Source organism: Odontomachus brunneus, unplaced genomic scaffold (assembly GCF_010583005.1).
Source record: "Odontomachus brunneus isolate Ranch 3 - 2012 unplaced genomic scaffold, Obru_v1 Obru_scaffold_040, whole genome shotgun sequence".
NCBI classification, from domain to species: domain Eukaryota; kingdom Metazoa; phylum Arthropoda; class Insecta; order Hymenoptera; family Formicidae; genus Odontomachus; species Odontomachus brunneus.
The window spans coordinates 933,851-953,289 of NW_022639490.1; the positions used below are offsets into that span (position 1 = coordinate 933,851).

The following is a 19,439-nucleotide window of genomic DNA, read 5'->3' on the forward strand; positions in this document are numbered from 1 at the left end:
TGTTTTGAAATCTTTATTTTTATTGACATGTCTAAATCTCTTAAAATAAAATTACATAACGTTAAACAAAGGGATTTATATCAATACATTTTGTATATGTGTATATGAGATTCAATAAAAAAAAAATATATTCTTGTTATAAAAAAATAATTGTAATAAATAGAAAGCAAAATATTGGATTGAGAATATGATGTTTTTTTAAATGTTGGAAGAGGATCATTACGATTTATTTAATTATCAATTATAATATTCAAATAATATTGTGTGTCGAAATTCGAAACCTAAAAATTCTTTTAACATGAAAATTATTTATCATTGTTTAGATACGAAACATTAATTGTTAATTTTAATTTTGTTCTGTGCAGTGAATCTGATGGTATTCAATTGAGTGAGAATTGCCACTACCCAAATAGCAAAAAATATTCTATAAATATTCTTAGGAAATACAAATATTTTTAATTCCGTAATATTCGAATCGAATTCTATGGATACATTATAATAGAAAACAATGTGCTCTGAACAATCGTAAGGTTGATTTTACTGCGCAATGTGCAATATATTCATGTAACTGTAAAGTTTTCCTAATGTAATTAGCAATACTTGTTTACAGCTTGGTAATGATACGTATCGAAATACTTGAATTATTCCTTTATAATTGTAAAAGCAAAATCAATGTGATTAAGCTACGTTTTACGTATATTCTGTGCACATTCATAGAACATTTTATAGTTATATCATTCAAACTATCAACATACTATGAAAATATAACAGTGTTTTTGGCGCATTCATAGAATATACAAATACTTGATGAATATTCATGGAAAATTTATAGAATATTCCTGTGCTGCTTGGGTGTCGCATTCATAAGACACGCAGAGGTGAACTCGCGATGCAGTTGAATAACACAATCGTCCGTTACATGGCAAAATTATCGCCGGCATTACGGCCGACGTTTCTGCCCGATCGACGTCGCGCATTTGTTATTGTTATGTAACGATAATTACCTCCCGTACGATTGTCAGCCGAGAATGAATCGCGCGGCGATCGATCCGCCCGTCGTAACGTCGCGTTACATCGTGACCAATTGCGCAATCGATATTCGATATCGCGATGCAAATTGATCGCGACGATACTCTTCTCTACGCCCCTTCGCGTTTACGGACGACGTAGCGGCGCAAGGACGAGCTGGACGACAGCGGGGACAGAGCGAACAAAGAGCGGAAATCTCTCGCTGTCTCTCTCGCTCCCTCGCAGCCGTGCGGCAAAACGGGATCCGCTTTGCCGCAGCCTGAAAACAGACCACGAGGAACCCGTCCTCCGGGGGCGAACAAAAACCAAGTAATTGCGCGCGAAGTGGAGGCTATCGTTGGATGCTGCCCCGAGTGCATCGCCAGTGTGCCGTTCTTCGTCCTCCCATTGTGTTGTACGGCGCGCTTCTTCAACCCCCGCAGGTCGAGGATCTTTTTCCTCGTCCGCATTTCCCAAAGTTGTTTCAACGGACGGCCAAGGAATCGAAGTAATTTATCGAGGCACGCGCGGCGAGCCTTGATTGCGCGCCATTCGTTTGTTACCATCTTGAAGTTCAAGTAAGATAGATGTTCTTTCTGATCGATACTGAAACAGTCAAAGAGAAAGGCACACGATCAATCTCATAAATTTCAATAAGCGATAGATATTATCTAAATTCCTTGGAGCGAAATCGCGCTGTTCGATTGTGAAAATACTGTCACCGGGAATCGCAAGAGTGAATTTAAGGAGAGATTTAAACAGCCGAAAAATGGGAGGTTTCCACGAGTTCTTTTTGTGAAGAAATGAATAAACATGTCAATATATATTTTGACCATTTTTATTATTTATCATTGCTTGGAATATGAAAGAATTATTAAAAGAAAAATGTTTGAAATTTCGTTCAAGCTTTTTTTATGCTGAGACGTCTCTAACTGGTAGACAATATCACAGCTCATATAATAATCTGAAACAAATAGGACAAAAAAATTTAAGAACTGTATTAAGTTTGCTGGAGGAGGAACCTGAATCCTTTGGGAAATGTGCACAATTAACATTGTTAGCGGGACGCTGAATAAAAAAGCAGGAGAAAAGAAAATGACTTATACCTTCGAGTAACCGCCATTTTATTAAATCTCAACTTTCTGCATATAAAAGGGATTCATTCTTCAGCAAACCTAATCATCCACTCTCATTTATGTGTACATTTAACATAAAACAAATGTGGGAAATAATAACACGTATAATATATAAAAAATTAACACAACAATTTAACACTTGAATACCAGCCAGGAATCACAGTTTGTATTAAATTGACATATGTTGAATTAACTAAAATAAAACGTTACCTTAACATTTGAGAGAAATATTAATGGTTTTGATGAAATCAAAATGTTAAATTGACATAATCTATATCTGGCATATTAAATATGTCAATTTAACACAACCTGTGATTCCTAATGATGGTATTTAAGTGTTAAATTCTTGTGTTAATTTTTTCCATATTATGCGTGTTACTTTTTAACACATTTGTTTTGTATTAAATTTACACATAAATGAGAGTGGATGGATTTGGGACACATGAAATGTGTTAAATTTAACACATCAGTTTTTACAGTGTGCTCTCCGAGTGAAATTTCACTGCCAGAAATTTAGAGAGTACTTTGTGCGCAAATAGAATTTGCGAGACTTCTTGTCTCGTGCGATTGGCGAAATATGCGACGCGTGGGAGATCGCAGATCGAGGTGGCAAAAATATATCACTATCCCGGCGAGGGCGAACGCGTGATAAAACGATCTATCCAGCGAACGCCAAGACCTTCTTTAGCGATTTAACCGTAGCTTGCGACGGAAATTTCATCCGCTGTATTTCGTGTCAGCGCCCACTCGGGATTACGCATCTGCCACTTTAGGTAACGCCGTATCATCGTCGCGTGTATACGCCGCGAGTATCGGCGACAAGTATTTCAAGGAGTTTTGCACTGTTTGGCAAAGACCGTGATGGAGTTTACGTGTATTAGCGAATCAGACAAGCACAGCGTAAAGTACGCAAGGTACGAGGTATGCAGAAATGTCAGGCCTCTCACGGTACACGACACCTGGAGCTATTCGGACCATTTAACTCGCGACTTCGAGGTCTCTCGGAAGCTCCATCATGTTCGACGAAGTTCACGTATTTAATTATGCATTTGTTTCCGCAAGCCACATGAATTCACTAATACCGTGTAATAAGGTCTACGTAATTAGTCTTGGATCATGCATTCAAAATAATGAGTAGACGGAAAAGAGAGATACAATGTGCGAGCTCTTAAACTCGTATTAATAGTTATTAATTGAAACCCTTTTCAAACAAGATACTCAGATCTGATTTCAAAGTTAGATGTAAATTTTTTTTTCAGTTGAATCGCACAATAATAGATATATATGTCACATATATTATAAGTAATCTGAAGAATTTGGATATAATTATAAATAAGAATCCAAATATTTCACATGAAACAAGGTTTCAGGTGACAACTATTAATATGAGTCTAAAGTCTGTATTAATAGTCGTTACACGAAACTTGTCTCAGTTTTAGAGAGACTTAGATTAGAATGTGATTATAAATAGAATGTCATATATATTACATGATTCAAAGGAAAAACTTAAATCTAGTTTTGAATTCTGAGAAATCTGAGTACGCGGGACAAGTTTCAAGTAATGACTATTAATACAAGCCTTAGACTGATATTAATAGTCATTACTTAAAACTTATTTCGGGTGAGATACTCAGATTTGAATTTAAAGTTAGTTTTCAGCTGGATCACGATTACAAATGCAATGTCACGTATACTATGTGATTTAAATTAAAAGCTCAAATCTAATTCTAAATTCAGATTTGAGTACCTCAACTGAGGTAAGTTTCAAGTAACGATTATTCATGCAAATCAAAATAATTAGAAAGAGAGAGAACTGAAAAATGTTGATATAATTAAATACATAAATTATATTTTAATATAATTGAAAACTTTCTTAACATAATTAAAAAATTAATATTTCTATGTATTCTTTTAAATCTACATACTACATCCTTCCTTTCGCCACTTAAGAAATCCCTTTCTCAGACAATTGTTTTAGACACTTCCAGCGTTTTTATATGAGGGCCTCATTTGCGGCTAACATCCTCGGCGCTTTTAGACGAGGAACTCGTCCGGATTGCGAGCGAAGACGCGGAGAAGAGTATGGAGAACGAGCGCAGCGGAGCAGAGGAATCGAGGTACAGAAATGGTAGAGACGGTGAGCGAAGAGAGAACGCACCTGTGCGAGCGCTTTTGTGCTACAGAACGCTGAAGAGAGACCGACAAACGGACGGTAATTGATTGTAGCCCGGGAAACCTACCTACTCCGTCGTTCTTGAGCGACGCAACCGGGAGAACGAGAACGCGATTCTTACACTGCCGCGATTCTAAACTGGATATTTTTGCTACGAAGGACATTTTCATCTAGCGAACTAGATTGATCGTTGGACTCGAGACTCTTTTCGGCTAATATCGCGGAAGTCTATCAAATCCTTTCGCGCAAATATTACTGCAAGTGCTAAAAACAAAACAAATAAAAATACTGTGAGTAATTAGTAAAAAATACTCTGCAAACACCAACCAACAGTAACATTACGTCAATGTTATAATTTCTCATTCAACAAATCTGAACTGTTATGTACACACACGACACGTGTCATATTATACTTACTTTGTTGAGTGAGAAACATTCATGTAAAGTTGCTGTTACTCTCAGTGCTTACTGGATAAATTATCGAATTCTTCTGTATCTTTGCAAAAGCATGTAATATTCCTCCGCGAAGTCCAAATCTTCTCCACTTGAATTAATTCATTATCACTCCAATTATTCTATTATTTCTAAATTAATTATGCAGATATCACTGCAAGTAATCAATCACAAATAAATATACAGTAAACACCAACCAATAATAACATTATATCATTATAATTTCTCACGATATAATTGTTATGTACAACATGTATTATATTATATTTGCATTGATGAGTATTATAACACTGATATAATGTTATTGTTACTTATACTTACTGGATAATTATCGAATTCTTCTGTATCTCTGCAAGAGTGTGTAATATTTATTCGCGAGGTAACAAGATCGTTTTAATTAATCTATTATTAAGGAGACTGGAGGGTCAGATTGCCTGAAAATTGTGCTTGTTCTTTCACAATTTTTTATGACGTCATTAAAAAGAGATAGACAATGCGAAAAGCCAGGAGCCTTAATCCAAATTAATCTATCATTCAAAATCAAAATGATTGTTTCGTAGTGATCATCGGGCTCTTTATCTAGCCGCAGCCGCGGCGCACGTACAGCGTCTATTGAAATAATAAGGCCAACGAATTCTCCTCCGCGTAACTCCAGCCAGTATATGTGCAAGCGTATGTCTGGCGCATAAGTCTAATCTAAAGCGCATATCTCACCGTTGCGGAGCCGGCTAGGAGCTCATGCCGATGTCGAGTCGGGTCTCTTCTCTCCTCGACCTCGCAATAACGATACCTTCCACCACGTAAGAGTAAGAAGCGCGGAGCTGCCGACGTTGCGAGATAATTAGCGTTCCCGTGAATAAAAAGGCACTTTAACAACTTGTTTACGACGAAGACAAAGGAGGCAAAGTTGTAACGATCAGCGGGGAACATCAGTTTACTAGGAGCAAGTTTGTTTTCGAGCAAGGTCGGTCGTGTCGGTTACAAAGTAGCGTTTTCTTTTAATCATTCCCCCTCATCTGACATACATAATATGCCCACATAGCACTAAAGTCAGTGTTATTATTATCAAAGTGTTGCTGCATCATCTCAGTAAATTAAACTTTCCTCTATAGGGATACAACGTTGTATAATTTTCTCTATCATAGAGCGGCGCGTTAATATCGCTGAAACGTTGACTTAATATGGTAAGGGAATTATATTGTGATAGACACTGAAACGATATCGAATCAACCTCGAAATTAATCAAGAAACCTTAATTTGCTAATTAAGTTAATGTAACATTAATTTCTCTATCTCTGCAAGAGCGTGTAATATTCCTCCGCGAGATACCAAACCTTCTCCACTTGAATTAATTCATTATCCAATTACTCTATTATTTCTTAATTAATTACGCGGATATCACTGCAAGTAATCAATCACAAATATACAGTAAACACCAACCAATAGTAACATTACATCATTATAATTTCTCAGCACAATATGATTGTTATGTACAACATATGTTATATTACACTTGCATTGCTGAGTGGGAAATTGTAACACTGATATAATGTTATTGTTACTTGTACTTACTGGGTAATTATCGAATTCTTCTGCATCTCTGCAAGAGTGTTTAGCATTAATATTCTTAAGTTTAATGTTTGGTATAATATTTACGCGCTGTGTATGAGTATAGTATTAATATGTATGAAGAAGAAGAGGTGACAAGACAATTATTCTGTTGTTATTAGACGATAAGTATGTGGAAGCAGTCGGGAGAGAATACTCGAAGTCAATCACGGTGTTTCGTTCCTCCTCTCCTCGCGCGCGGCTCGTTTACGATTATACAATTGCGACCGCTCGAAAACGACACACAACTCTTCGCGGTTCTTCACATATGGTGACCCAGTATGTTAATACTTTCCCTCTCGTTCGATACTCTTTCGTTCCTCGCGCGCATCGCCGCACCTGCATTGTTCTTCACGTACACACACGTGTCTTCAATGACGAGGTGACAACGACTCTTTCATCGTTCTCCCTTCCAGGCATCGTGTTATGAATGAAAGAAGAACGCTCGCGTGTGTTTCTTGTGTAGCAGAACGGTATTCTTCGCACAGACTATTCGGAGTATAACTTAGCCAACTATGTTGCCAAGGTTGCCAAGGTTTGCGTGATGTGATGCCTGATGTTATGTCAACGACGTAAGTTTGGTTCCAAAAAAAGAAATGTTATCATAGTATTTCTACACATATACAAACGCGTAAATGAGATACTCTTTGTGACTAAGGTCGCTTGTCAATGCTTCGATTGTCGGAGTAACGACTAAAGTTTTCGAGAGGACACACGGAAAAAAGGTCAATATCCATTTAATTCAATACACAGCGAATACGAGTAAAAATTAGATATATCTTTTATTTCACTTTTCAAAATTTTTCAAAAAAAATAACGACAAGGAGCAAAGAGAAATTTAGATATACTTATATTAAAAAAGAAAAATCCCCGCCCTGGGGAAAATCGTATAGTTCTTTTAAATTACCACGCATATTTGTACTTAAAGACCGAAAAAATAAGAATGTTCCGAATTAAATACATGAACAGGGACTTTTACACAGAAAGAAAATTAGAACTACTTGAGATTAATATACTCGAATTAACAATCATTGTTTCATATATAAGCAACGACATATGATCTTGTTAAAAGAATTTTAAAGTCTTGAATTTCAGCATATAATTTTATTTAAATATTATAATAAACCGAAATAATATCCTCCCACAATCATATTAACATTAAAAAAGTAATATTAGTATTTAATAGCACTAAGACATCCGTGCTTGCTCCTTATGTGCCGTATCAAATCTCACTTTAATATTATAATAGTCTCTTAAGAAATACAATATGATTATTTTTATAATAATGAGTATCTTCTTTCGAATTTTCTTTATTAAAACATCAAGAAAATTATAATTTCTTTGGTAAAAATCCTCTCATAAACGGTCTCAAGAGGATTCTTCTAAAAACAAAAGGAACCTTTCTTCAAAAGGAAAACATTCTAACTAACCCAATAATTTTTTAGTGAATCATATAAAATATGTTGATACAAGTAACTCACTTTTATTCAACACTGTGTAATGTTATTTGAAGATTTATATGTCAATAAAAATAAAGATTTTGTCAAAACAAAAATGATCTTTTCTTCTAGGATTTTAACTGGAATTTTGCACACGCGATTTGAAATCTATGGATTCTTCTAAAACCAAAAGGAAAACATTCTAACTAACCCAATGATTTTTTAGTAAATCACATAAAATGTGTTGATACAAGTAATTCACTTTTATTCAACACTGTGTAATGTTATTTGAAGATTTATATGTCAATAAAAATAAAGATTTTGTCAAAACAAAAATTATCTCTCCTTCTAGGACCTTAATTGGAATTTTGCACATGCGGCTTGAAATTGAAGCGGCGAAACGGTTATCGACAGAATGACCAAAGTCTACCCCATATCTCTAAGCGCTCAGCATCCCTGATGCACGAGTATCTCTTCAGACCCACCCTCTCTGGATCTGTCTATCCCTCTAGGACCATTGCTTGCCACTCTGTCATTCACGGACACTCGAGTTCATTTGCTTTGCCATCGCGTGGATAATTCCGGTATGCTCACGAGAGTATTGCAGACGCGTAACCATCGACAGCAGAAATAACCGTTTGCTGTGGAGATACGTTAACAGCACTTAATTGAATCGACGGTTCGACGAGTGTCGTGACGAGGCGATCTGGTTTATAAATAGCGCCGCGAGATAGATACTTGCACTGCAGCTAATATATTCCCTAAGCGTCGTCTGGTATCGCGAGTATTACGGTTTGACGAAACGAGGCTCGGATTAGAGTCTCAGGGGTATCATCGATCCTCTACCTCATCGTTCCCTAGTCTTCCTGATCTCTCAGTGTAACGGATCAGAAAACAAATCCGATATTTCGAAAAGGAAGCCACGGATGTCTGAAAGTCGCACAAGGAGAATTTGTTGTTCCACTTCCATTGCGCCTATTTCAGGTTTAATAATATTCGCGCTGTCCTGTACAATTTTTATAATTATATATATATATATATATATATATATACTAGTATATATATATATATATATTTATTTATTTATTTATTTATTATTATATAATTATATATTTATATATATACACTATAAAAACTGATGTGTTAAATTTAACACATTTCATGTGTCTCAAATCATCCACTCTCGTTTATGTGTAAATTTAACACAAGACAAATGTGTTAAAAAGTAACACCCATAATATGGAAAAAATTAACACAAAAATTTAACACTTGAATACCGTTAGGAATCACAGGTTGTGTTGACATATTTAATATGTCAAACATAAATTATGTCAATTTAACATTTTTATTTCATCAAAACCGTAGATTAATATTTCTCTCAAATGTTAAAGTAACGTTTTATTTTAGTTAATTTAACATTATACATATGTCAATTTAACATTTTTATTTCATCAAAACCGTAGATTAATATTTCTCTCAAATGTTAAAGTAACGTTTTATTTTAGTTAATTTAACATTATACATATGTCAATTTAACATTTTTATTTCATCAAAACCGTAGATTAATATTTCTCTCAAATGTTAAAGTAACGTTTTATTTTAGTTAATTTAACATTATACATATGTCAATTTAACACAAACTGATTCCTGACGGTATTCAAGTGTTAAATTCTTCTGTTAATTTTTTACATATTATGCGTGTTACTTTTTACCACATTTGTTTTGTGTTAAATTTACATATAAATGAGAGTCGATGATTTGGGACACATGAAATGTTAAATTTAACACATCAGTTTTTACAGTGTATATATATATAATTTATTATATACATATTTATATTATATTTATATCATATTTATATATTTTTTTAATTATATATACACACTCGTCAACAAAATTATCGCATAGGTAAATTCATGTCGAAATTTCGCACAATTTTAAATGAACGTAATACTACGAAATATTACCGTATTTGAAATATTTTTTTTTTTATTTTAAAGAGTGAAGTCTGTACTTTAAGAAGCATTTGTTAGATTTTAAATTTATTTTTTCCTTCCCGCAAAAAATTTCTCAAAAAAGTTGCATAATTTGACTTTGATATGTCGCAATTCCACGAAAAAATCGTACAAATCCGCTTTTTTTAAATTGCAGAAGAAAGTACATTTTACGATGATTATTATGAAATTTGCGAAAAAAATTTATTCCACCTCATAGGATACGTCAAATTGTGCAATTTTTTGAAGACATAACACATCTTTACTTTTACGGGAAGGGGAGAGAATAAATTCAAAATCCGACAAATGCTCCTTAAAATACAAACTTCACTCTTTAAAATAAAAAAAAAAAGTTTCAAATACAATGATATTTTGCAGTATTATGCTCACTTAAAATTGTGTGAAATTTTCGATATAAATTTACCCATGTGTGTATATATACATGTATCTAATATATGTGTATATTCTCTATGTGAAAAGTTGAAATATTGTATTTAAAAATGAAAACAATAAGAATGGCCGGAATTAATCACGCGTCCAGAAATTGGTATTCTTATCTTACGTTCCCTCGTTTCTTCCCTCCTTCCCCTCGGTTGCGTTCTTTAATCATTAAAAAAAGGAAGATGCACATGTCTAGCTCTAATTGCACGCTAAGCGATACCGTCACGCTACGCTGGAGCTTGTCTTCGCCTCTTGATCGCTCGTCATTCGAAAATCATCACGACGTCACGACATTGAGACGAGCGGAAATTCCTCTCGGGACGGTCTCCGGCAAACGTAGCCGAGGGAAAGCGGAGGGAAACCCGAGACGCATTCTGCAACTAACAACTCAACATTCACGGGTGTTTGTTGGGATTTGATTTCGCCCGCGCAGAACCATCACGAGTTGTTCATAATACAACGCAGGCTTGCTTGTGCAAGCGCGCCCGCACGAATGAATGCATAAACTGCAGCATCGCGACTGGTTTTATATGCGGGCTGCTTACAAACGCGAAACGGCAATAGTCGCGAGCCACTATTGCACCCATTCGTCGCTTCCCATCCTCCTTTCATTCCGCGCAAATGCACTCCGGCCGGCGATAAACAAAACGTTCGCGCACCCACGCGACCACACGTTGCACGTGCACTCGCGTGTATTTGAACGAGCACATGTTTAGCTGTGGTCTACCTGTTCCACCTACTCGCAGCAGCAAGTACATGCGCGTATGAAGGAACAGTCATCTCGAGATTATCCAGATATATTGTGCGTCGTCCTGTTGCAACGGCAATGCAACACGCAGCCACAGATATAATCTTATCGAAGCTGAGATATACGAGTACGATCACGAAGATGCGAAAAATAATCGACAATGGAAGGGGAGAATGGAAATAATCGAGCAATTGTTGATAGCGCGAGAAAGAAGATACCTGTGTCAACTGAAAATTAAAAAATACTATTCAAAGAGAAGTACGGTTATGAGGACATGAAGTTAGAAGTAGACAAATCATGAAGTTAGAGGTACAGTCGTGCAGATATTGAAAATAATCAATAACGAAAGGGGAAAAGGAATATTGAGAGATAATCGAGCAATTTTTGGTAGCGCAGAAACGAAAATATATGTGTCAATTGAAGATGAAAAACATTATTCAAAGAGAGATACAGTTATGAAGACATGAAGTTAAAAGTAGACAAATCATGAAGTTAGAAGTACAGTCATGAAGATATTAAAATAATGTAAAACGAAGAGGAAGAAGAAATATCGAGAAATAATCGAGCAATTTTTGATAACGCAAGAACGAAGATATCTGTGTCAACTGAAGATAAAAAACATTATCCAAAGAGAAATATAGTCATGAAGACATGTGAAGTTAGAAGTAGACAAATCATTAAATCGGTTAGAAGCACAATCATGAAGATATACTAAAAATAATCAACATTGAAGAGAGAGAACATCGAAAAATAATCAAGAAATTATTGATAGTGCAAGAAACAAGATCTGTTCCAACTGAAGATGATATCATCGAAAACAAAATATCTGGAAGTGAAGTCCACGAACGCAGTCATGAAGATACTAAAAACAAGCAACAACGAGAAGGGAGAAACTCGAGAGGTAACCAAGAAATTATTGATGACGCAAAAAACAAAACATCTATGCCGACTGAAGATGATACCATCGAGAACAAAATATGTGAAAATGCAATCTATGAATGCAGCCATGAAAATACTAAAAATAATCAATGGGGGGAAAGGAGGAGAGAATCAAGAGATAATTAAACCGTTACTGAAAGCGCAAAAAAGAAGATATCTATGCCACCTGAAGAATATTATTCGAAGAGAACTGCCTGATATTCCACGAAGTGCTTCTCGATATCATCTCGAGAACAAAATACCCGTATTTCGATACTATTGAGGACACATCGCCGACATGATGTCACCGTGAAAGCGACGTGCTCGTATCTCGATACTCGTTCAAGTGGAAGACACTTCGACCAAGTATCGGTGCCACGCGACACTGTTGACAGTGAAGTCGCGATGTCTCGATCATATCTACCGATACCGTTCTCGACTATCTCGTTACCATCGAAAGCGAGATGATATCGGTGGCTGGACACCCCGTCGTTAGGATGGGAACACCGTTAGCATGAAAATAAGCGTCTCCTCGCTTTGCATACTCGCCCTCACGAATACGGCGCTCTCCGTTTCGTTCAGCAACGTGCCTGCCTGCCTGCCTGCCTGCCGGTAGGAGAGGCTGCGAGAGGAAAGCGGAGGAGGAGGCGATCTCGTACCGGGAGGGCCTCTCGCACTCCCGCGCGATGTGCGGAGCACACACCGCGTTCTCGGCCTCTTCCGTGCCGGGGTCCCGTCGCCAGTAGGAGCCGCGTTGGGCCACAGTAGTGGCTGCCGCCGCGCGGTAACAGGACGGGGCGACCGCGACGGCGTGTTTCGCTACCTTCTTCCTCTCTTCTCGAGCCGGCGGCGCAGCCGCCCGCACGCGCGCCTTCGTCTTCGCCTCGTCGCGTCCCCTCCGGGTTCGGAGTCCGCCCGGTCTGTCCGCTCCTGGAGATCACCTGGAAGCGCTCGCCGGACCGGTGAAAGTGGCCGGGAGTGCGTGCGTGCGTGCCCCGTGCGTGCCCCGTCCGATGAACTCCACGTGGTGTTGTGGCGCGGCGTAAGGATCCACTCGCTCCTCCGGCGGATATCTTCTTTCCCGTGACTGCCGAGTCGAGGGAGAAACATGAGGCCGTTCGTGGGTCTCCTGCTCAGCCGGCTGTTGCTGCCGCTGCTGGTCCCCTTGGTCCTCCTTGCAGCGCAGCCCTCCAAGGCCCACGAGAGAACGGCGGAATGCCCAGAGAGATGCGTGTGCCTCCGCAACCAACTCACGGTGCGATGTATACTTCTGAAGCTGAACCGGGTGCCGCTGGTGGCACGTAACACCTCCGTCCTGTAAGTTGCTCTCCGGAGCGACCTCGATTACCTCAAATTTCGCTTATTTAGCGAGATGCGTCGTAATGAACGCGTCGCGAGCATCGTGACGTACCGCAGTCATCTACAGCAAATTGACAGAAGTTGTTGCCGTTGTCGTAAATTAACCGGTCTTCAAAAGCATTGCGTGGCACGTTGTACTTTCATCCGGTAAACATTCTTTATTCGTTTACTGTGATCTGCCGCAAGGCAAAAGTATCTAATCCTGGTTATTCTTGTTAGTTTCGTCTTTAAACATAAATATTTAAACTCTTAATATCGTGATGAAAGTTAAAATATTCGTATTTAAAGACCAAAACAACAAGAATGTCCAGGATTAAGCTGAGAAGAAAGTTAAAAGTATCAATTGCCGGACATGTACCTGATCCTGGACATTCCTATTGTTTTGGTCTTTATATATGAATATTTAAACTTTCGACATGGAATGTATGTATCCAATATTTGTATGTATATTTTATATGTTGAAAATTTAAATATTTGTATTTAAAGACAAAAACAAAAAGAATATTCAGGATTAGGTACATTGATACTTTTATTTTACTTGAAAATTCACTTATAGGATATCAAGTTTATTTCTCTGTGAAATGAAGTGTATTTCTGTGAAAATAAACTTTGATACTTTTATCTTAAACATGAGATAAAAGTGTAATTGGAAGAGTATTTTCACATATTCCCAGAGCTTTTCCACGTGTGTGAAAGTTTGGATTCGTAAAAAATGTATAATGACCAATGTTTAACGGACAATCAAGCGCTGATGATATTACGGGGTGGATATTAACAATAAAAGGTCAAGAGAAAGTACGTTAAGATTCACGTTCGCTTACGGGAAAGATACTAATCAAGACGTATGATCATCGCAGTTAAGAAGATCGAGACTGACACAGCGCTTTCTCACGACGCGAAGGATGCGTTCGCTCCTCGTGGCGCTGAACAAGAAGGATTAACATCGCGTTCTTCTAACGCTAGTAGGAATTTGCAGCAAGAATCAACTCCACCGTGGAGTAATTGATGACCGCTGCACGATAATTGCATGGCAATCAATCACATAGCGATTACCTGTGACTGAGGTGTGAAGTATCGATTTAGAGATAAGAAAATCGTCCAACGGAACTCGGAATCCTGTTTCAGCATCCGACTAAATTACAGCAATCGCTCGAATTTGCAATAATTGCGCGATTAAATATAATTAAATCCGCGCGCATGAATTATTGATTTGGAGCGAAGAAGATCGGCAAGAGACGGAAAGTAGCCGGGTGCTCAGGACTATATATAAGTCACAGTGCCAGCGTTAAAGCGGAGAGGTTCAGAGAAAGGAACAAAGGAGAATGGAGCAAAGCTGTACGATCGCGATGTATGCAAAGCCAGGATCTCATCCGATATTCCGAGAGCGAAATTCACCGTGGCCTGCGCGTTGTCCGAGTTATTTTGTCAAAATCACGGACAAAGATAAAACGGCGAGACGGGTATCGACGAGTTAGTTGACGATTCTGTGAATCATGAGGTGAACAGGTCACGTGCTTCTTCTAACTTTTCAAGGGTGATAATTGCGCGACGATAATAAGCGTAATCGCTCCTGTTTCGCCTGACGCGACGCATCGTATCGCTACATCGCGTCATAATTGCTTCATTTTTAGCAATTTTGTTCTGTGTGAATCCGACGTTGTGCAACTTATTTGTCGCGCGGGAGCGAGATAAAGGCAAGTTGTACACTCCGCTATTATTAATCTCACTTTTTCGCACCATCCAAGCTGGTGCTGTTTCTCAGAAAAAATTACTTCATCCACGATTAACCGTGACCTATTCCGTACACACGATTACATGACACGGATTATTGTAATCTCAGAGCATATTATGCGTGCGCGATCCATTTAGAGATATAATTATTATATTTATTATACGTTTCATTTTCTCATCTCCTCTCCTTTACACACGCATGCACGTCAAGATGTAATATGAGAAAGTAATCTATAAAATAAGACGTTTTAATTGCCTTATCAAGAAACGGTCTTCCCAATATGAAATTTATAAAATAAATATATACTTTTTTCTTCATTATATTCTTTCTAAGATATAGATATTTCTATTTCTTTCTTCTCTATTTCTATTCTGTTTTAAAAAGAATCTGTTTCTTTTTTATTATATTATATTTCATCATATCATATATTATATTTTATCATATTAGATTGAAGAAAAAAAGAGGAATTTAACTGTTAATAATAAATAAATATATATTATTAATAGTTAAATTATATATAAATATTATATATATATTATATTATATTATATATATATTATTATTAATAGTTAAATTTCCTCTTTTTTCTCCAATTTAGTATAGTGGCACTTCATCACAATATTTTCCACAACTTTCTCCTTATCAAATATTTTCTGCGTTTTATGTTTTCACGTCTTTAGACGTGAAAATAACGAAATAAGATAACTGACGCACTCCTTTGAAATAACAACCGTCTCAAATTAATATGTCAAAGAATTACAAAATTAACAGTGACAATAAGTGCAAGGAGTTCGACTCACTAATTAATTTTGTGGTTATTGCTCATGCGACAGTAATGAAGTTTTGTCGAAACAATGAGTACATGCAGAAACATGCAAGCATCTCTGTGTCAAGCATATATGTATTACATATATGTATAGTCTGACTCACGCAAGTCTTGAAGACGATCTCCCTCCCTCTCTCCCCTCTCTCTTGGTATTAAATCCTTTCTCCTTGCGCCATCCTATGTACAAATGTTCTCATAGTTTACGTTATCCCGTCTACTATTTCCGCGCCGATGGGCTATCGACTGTGGTTCGTATTTACGCGACATTACCAAACCGCAAGATATCCGGAAGCGTTGTTTAGACGAACACGAACGAAGAATGCTGTAACGTGCTTTGCCAAACCATTAAAAACGGCACGCGACCTTACCCCTGCAAATCTGAATGTCAACAGGGAAGCATAAGTAATCATTTGAAAGAAGCTAATGCATTTAACTATCAATGCATTGTGTACGATCTAGAGATTAAGAAACAAGTTAGCATGATACACAAGCGACGTCATTCATAAACAATAAGTCGAGCATTATCGAAATTAGGTATCCCTTTAACAATGCGACGACTTAATTACACGTTTGAACGAATGGCTTCGCGCGCAGACTTTAAACCAATAAGGACCGGTTTAATAGCAGTTTAAACTTGGATTCAAGCTTAAACTCTATTCTAACAATGTGTTTATTTTGTTTAAACAGAGTTTAAGTTGAAATCTAAGTTTAAACTATCATTGAAAAACCAGCCCTAAATGGATTACAACTGAATGAACGACTTTGTGATAACCAAAAATAGCAGAATAGTTTTAATCCTTTATAAGTTTGTGGTCCATATTTTAACCATCTCACGTAAGATTCAAAATGTCTACCGTTTTACTGAACATTCAGTCGATTTTTTGTCAAGCAATAATCATAATAATAAAAAATATAAAGTTTCTTATGTTTTATTTACATTGGAGTCACCACCTTAAGAAAAAGTTTTAGCTTATAAAGGATTAACACGCAGTATAATTACACTTCGTGACTGAAATGCTAGATTTACTAAAATTTGGAATACGTTTTGGGTAAATTTGATGGACTTATGATGAACTTATGATAAATTTGTGGATATATAAACTTATGAAATACTTGAAACACGTGACTTTTATTTGAGTGCAATATAATTAGGTTACTGGTACTTTCTCATTCTGGACGTATTAACGTATTATAGTCGTCGCAGTGACAACTGACTGCACTGACACGTCGTTCCCGCTTCTCCGAATAAATATTTGTGCGACTAGAAAATCCTAATAACCCAGTTAGATCGCGTGTTAAAGCTATTCTCTGCCGGTTAATACACACCAAACTTGCGCGAGTTCAACTTTCACCAACTTATCATTTGTCTATCTGATAACATTGAAGTCCAATGGAAGGCGAGTTAGAATACGCGCCTCACTGAGACACATACGTTTCATATAAAGCGAGATTTATGTAAGAGATCTCATTAAAATATATCACACACTTTTTATTTCATCGCAAACTGATCATGTTTTTATTTTTTTTTTACTTGTTTGATAACTAATGTATTAGACTATGGACTGAGGACTTGCAATCGACTCAATCAAATAAAAAACTAATATCAAAATTATATTTTCATTACTCGACTAGTACGATTGTTTTCCTCAATCCATAGTCTGATACGTGCGTAAAAGAAAACGAAAAAGTACATATTCTGTTGGAAAAACATAATTTTTTAACTTGAACAGTTGCAAGTTCTGGTGAACCAGAATCTCGTTAACTTGAACAGAATTCTGGTAACTTCAGTCGAAATTTCTGATGCATTTGAATTCCACCAGATATTTGGTCCAATTCAACCAAACTTTTTTCATACAATCAGATTAATAGTAAAATAAAATAGAACAACTATTTATATGATTGCTACAACAACAAAAGTAATACCTAAGTTACAGTGACGATTTCTGGTTACTCCAAGCAGAATTTATCCATGGTCAAATATTTGGTCGTTATCAGCGACTTCTGATCGCCGTGCGCGTATAGTATATCAACCATACACGTTACCATCGCACGAAGATAACTACAGGCAGAAAAATACATACTGCACTCGAGTAAATGTCACGTGTTTCAAGTATTTCATAAGTTTATATATCCACAAATTTATCGTAAGTTCATCATAAGCCCATCAAATTTACCTAAAATATATTCCAAATTTTAATAATCCAGCATTTCAGTCACGAATATTAAACTTCAGCTAATTTGCTTACATAGAGTCAAACCAGCTTTTCCTTCAATAAAGTTTTATAATATTCTTGCAAAGAGAATAAAGTTTTCTTTTGAGTGTACAATGAGTTCTTCTAAAATTTGTCATATTTTAAGACTGTCATCAAGAAAGTATTCTTTGTTGAAAGTAATCATTACTCAAAAGAAGAGAAATAAATTGATCAATCGCTTTTTTTCGATAGAATGTAATCTTCAATAAACAACAGATATTTTTCTGTATAACGATATACAGCTATGTCGCTCGCAACTAAATATTTCTAATTATGTGCACCATATCTTTTCTTGTTCCGTGACTTTTTGTTCAAGCGTTATTTCTGCACGTGCACGATGCCAAGCTCGGCACGCGGAGTCGAGTGTTTTGTTTCACTATTCTAACATGTGCAGATTTGCAGCTAAAGCCTATCATGCTTTACGGATAATCACCAATTTGCGATCCTCTGAAATTACGGCGAAATAAGCGGTCGTCGACGCTCGTCGTCGGCCGATGATCGATGGAATATCCATTATGGACGTTGACTTGAATATTGAGTAACTTTAACTATCCATCTCGGGCATCGCTGAATAAATATATACTTGTCTGGCGATATAGACCGCGATATCCGCCGAGATATCGTCCCTTGCCGTGATCTTTGATTACACATGAACGCCGTCCGTAAAGAAAGTCGCGGCTAGAAATGCAGGTCAGACATTATGCCTCCCCACCTGCCCGATTAAATTGCACTCTAATATTAGACGTCGATAGCGTACCATTGTATAGTTATCTAAACCCGATTAAACGAACGGAAAATGTGCGACACGTCAATGTGGCCTCTAATGCCTCGTTTGACGCACGGAAATGGAAAGTTCTCTTTGACTTACTTCGTGTGAAAACGTTCGCAATAACGCAAGCGGAATGTATTTTGGAGGAGGTTTACTTGGAAATGGTAAATCTGAGCGCAACGTGAAATAGTCAAAACAACAGCAATGTGTTAAATCAATACTATGTAATATGTCAATCGGTACACATAGTTAATCAATACACATATGTTAAAGATATAACAGAAAAATTTCTATACGGATCAATTTCAAAATATAAAATGCAAATGCAAAATGTTTTTTATCGTGTAAAACTATATTTTCAACTGAAACTATAATAAGATCTGCATATTTAGAGATAAAACTTGTATGTATTTTTTAGTTCATCTTGTCGCCCGCGAAACGCCATATCGGTATCGCATTGTTGTCTGAAACGCTTGCTTTTGTATATAAATCCGCGCGAGATAACTCGGCGCTGCATCCGCGAGGACGCGAATTTGCATTTCACGTGGGGACAGGTTGTGTCATCGTTGTAATTTTAGGTGTA

General features: G+C 36.9%; 1 protein-coding gene and 1 long non-coding RNA gene across 2 annotated transcripts in view; one reads left to right on the top strand and one right to left on the bottom strand.

Annotated features, from left to right (window-relative positions):
* LOC116844184 overlaps positions 1-19,439 on the bottom strand; it is a 23,157-nt gene continuing 3,718 nt past the window's right edge. Inside the window, exon 3 of the long non-coding RNA XR_004377988.1 lies at positions 1-1,614. This is a non-coding gene — a long non-coding RNA (uncharacterized LOC116844184). The remainder of the gene's footprint in view (positions 1,615-19,439) is intronic.
* The window catches only part of LOC116844180 (peroxidasin), a 19,208-nt gene continuing 12,795 nt past the window's right edge, over positions 13,027-19,439 (top strand). The window contains exon 1 of the mRNA XM_032815377.1: positions 13,027-13,235. Coding sequence (XP_032671268.1) covers positions 13,027-13,235 — 209 coding nt within the window. The remainder of the gene's footprint in view (positions 13,236-19,439) is intronic.